The sequence below is a fragment of the Lactuca virosa genome, chromosome 6 (assembly GCF_052849685.1).
Source record: "Lactuca virosa cultivar CGN04683 chromosome 6, Lactuca_virosa_CGN04683_v6, whole genome shotgun sequence".
NCBI classification, from domain to species: domain Eukaryota; kingdom Viridiplantae; phylum Streptophyta; class Magnoliopsida; order Asterales; family Asteraceae; genus Lactuca; species Lactuca virosa.
In genome coordinates, this window is record NC_136431.1 from 262,826,481 (window position 1) to 262,829,383 (window position 2,903).

A 2,903-nucleotide genomic window follows, 5' to 3' on the forward strand; every position below is an offset into this window, starting at 1 on the left:
AAGATATACAATGAACCCGGTTAACTTGCATGCTGATGGATCTCGGAATTAATCATTTTGAGTCGTTTATGAAATCCTAGCTAGTGATCACGGTTTCATCTTGATGTGTATTAACTAATAATTAGGTCTGGCTTGTACAACATCTAATGCATGCGAATAAGTTTAGGTTGTGCATGCAGCAATGGGTAGTACTTGGTGGTTTGTAAGTGAATAACAAAAACGAAGAAGGGTAGAATGGTAAAATGAGAGGGTAGATTGAATTACCAGTTTAGGGTTGAATTCCCCCTCCATTGCTTTTCTGGACAACCAACGTTTTGTACATCAAATATGGAAAACGTCCTTGTCTCAGCCAGCTCCCTATGCAACATGATGAGATGAGGCATGGTTTGTAGGGTTTTTAAGACTACCTTCCATTGAAGAGAGATTAAAGAGAGGTGATTTCCTTGAAAGGGGTGTTCTTTCTTCTTCAAAGGTACTGTTTTTGGTCTGTTTATATATGCCCATTTACATGTTCATACAGATTCTATCTCTTCTACTTCCATCAATAGATTATGCATATACAGTATAGAGGTCTTTCACTCTCTTCTTGTAGTTATAGATTCCTGATTTCTAAAACAAAAAAGAAGTTATTTCATCATTTTATTTGCAAGCAGTACATAAGAATATTCCATAGAACAACATGGCGGAGCTTATTTCTCACCTTCATCAGGTTGGCCATACTACAAGAGATCTAGAGAGATTTAGAGAGAGAGAGAGAGAGAGAGAGAGAGAGAGAGAGAGTTGTGTGTAAAATGAAAAGAAAACTCTTACAGTTTGCAATTTCTTGTGCTGTTTATTAAAAGTTTAAGAAATATAAAGTTGCTTTGCAATAAAATGATCTGTTCTGGAAAACAAAAGAAATTGCAAACTTTGATTCTTTCTTTTGTAGTTACACTCGAAATGCGTTTTCTTTCCTATGAGTGAGTAGTTTAGGAAGATATTCAAAACCTTTTTTCTTTTAATTAACCTTGATCTGCGTTTAGATAACTTAGAAATTTAGGGATGATGACCCATTATATTGTGATATTTGATCCGATTGCTATTCATGTAACTCGATCTCTCAAATAAATAACTGTTAACAGCATGTATGTATATACTGTGACTTATTTATAGATTTTGGGGATGAACTTTCAAAATTACACACTTGGTTATATAGATCTTTTCCCTGCTTAGCTTAATAATCTTATGCACACTGTTTTATTGAGAGATCTTGATAATACGAGCTATCTATTTAAGATTAGTTATGTGTTTGATTCACGATTGATTTTATATACGACTCGAGTGTAGGAAAACATGGGGAGAGGAAAGATCGAGATCAAAAGGATTGAGAACAACACGAATCGGCAGGTGACCTTCTGCAAGAGAAGAAATGGGCTTCTCAAGAAAGCTTATGAGCTTTCGGTTCTCTGTGATGCTGAAATCGCCTTGATTGTCTTCTCCACTCGTGGGCGACTCTATGAGTATGCCAATAACAAGTAAATTACTCGACTTTTTATGCAGATTTTACATAAATGTATGGATTGAATTCGTTTTCCACCCATCTTATTTATTTATTGGTTTTTTTTTAACAATCAATCAAATTTATTAAACAACCTAGAAGCTAGCCCTCAAACAAAGATACATATTACAAGAAATCCTTAAGTCAATCGATCTATCCATCTCACTCTAAACTGTTTAGTATTTACACATGCTGAAAATCCATGAGCACAAAATAGATATATCTGTTTATAGGTTAAAGACTCCTTAAAATAGTTCTTTATGTTTGATTAATTTGCAAATCACTACAAATATAATCTTCAAATGAGAGGTTTTGTAACAAAGATTGTTAATTGTCCGACTCACTCACAATTATGGCTAATTATTAGCATTGGAGATAAAAAAGATTGTGACATTCTTCTAATAATATTTTTTATTTTTTATCTGTTTAATCATATTTAAGTTTTAAATATTTTTTAACTACGTAAAATATATATATAACAAAGATAAATATTTTTATATAGAAAAGTATGTCGTTAATGATTAACGATCATAATTACAACAATATTATCAACCATAAAAACGTAGCAAATATATTGTAACTTGAATTCTATCTTTACTTCTAGAGAAAAAGGTAACAATATGGAGCATCTGAGAAGTAGAAAATTAATCAAAGTGTCTTTGATAGATGAGTGTTTGAATATATATGATACTGTATTTAGTTTCCTTTCTGGTATAAGTGAACTCTGAGTTAACACAGGGAAAGAAGTTAAAGCCGTTTGCTTTTAGAGAACCCATGCATGCTAATGCTAGTAAAAGTTCATGATCATGTTGGAAACGTAAACTTATGAATTCTTTCCCAATATTTGTCATCTACAATTGGTCTTCTGTCGTTCCATTTTTAGACTCCTAGAGTTAATTATCAACTGCAACATGTACACTAGGTAGGGTAAAAACCCTAATTTGTGTCTCTCTATGTATGGAGCTCTTGGAACTCAAAAACTATAATAACTGGTTGCATACATTTGAATATGTACAGCATGAGATCAACTATAGAAAAGTACAAGAAGGCGACTTCAAATACACCAAACACTTTTTCACTTCAAGAAACGAATGCTCAAGTAAGAACTGCATAGATATATAATATTCCGTGCATCTTTTGTACTTTTTTTTTTTCATTAATTTGATGTATTATATATATATACATCATGTATTATATATATATGGTACTAATATATATAAGTTACATGTACATGGGTGCTTGCAGTTTTACCAGCAGGAGGCGAAGAAGCTCCGCCAACAGATACAGATGCGTCAAGATTCTAACAGGTTATAAAATATTCAATCTAAACTAATTTTTTATTTTTTATTTTTTATTTATTAATTTG

General features: G+C 32.1%; 1 protein-coding gene across 2 annotated transcripts in view; it reads left to right on the top strand.

The window, feature by feature from the left end:
* Positions 1 to 340: 340 nt before the first annotated feature.
* The window catches only part of STK (K-box region and MADS-box transcription factor family protein), a 9,472-nt gene continuing 6,909 nt past the window's right edge, over positions 341 to 2,903 (top strand). The window contains exons 1-4 of one of the 2 annotated variants that reach the window (XM_079054573.1): positions 341 to 472; positions 1,327 to 1,514; positions 2,555 to 2,636; positions 2,783 to 2,844. In XM_079054573.1, the coding sequence (XP_078910699.1) occupies positions 1,333 to 1,514; positions 2,555 to 2,636; positions 2,783 to 2,844 (326 nt within the window). In that variant the 5' untranslated portion in view covers positions 341 to 472; positions 1,327 to 1,332. Of the gene's footprint in view, positions 473 to 548; positions 710 to 1,326; positions 1,515 to 2,554; positions 2,637 to 2,782; positions 2,845 to 2,903 lie in introns of those variants that run through there. The other variant, XM_079054571.1, reaches the window with a different exon arrangement.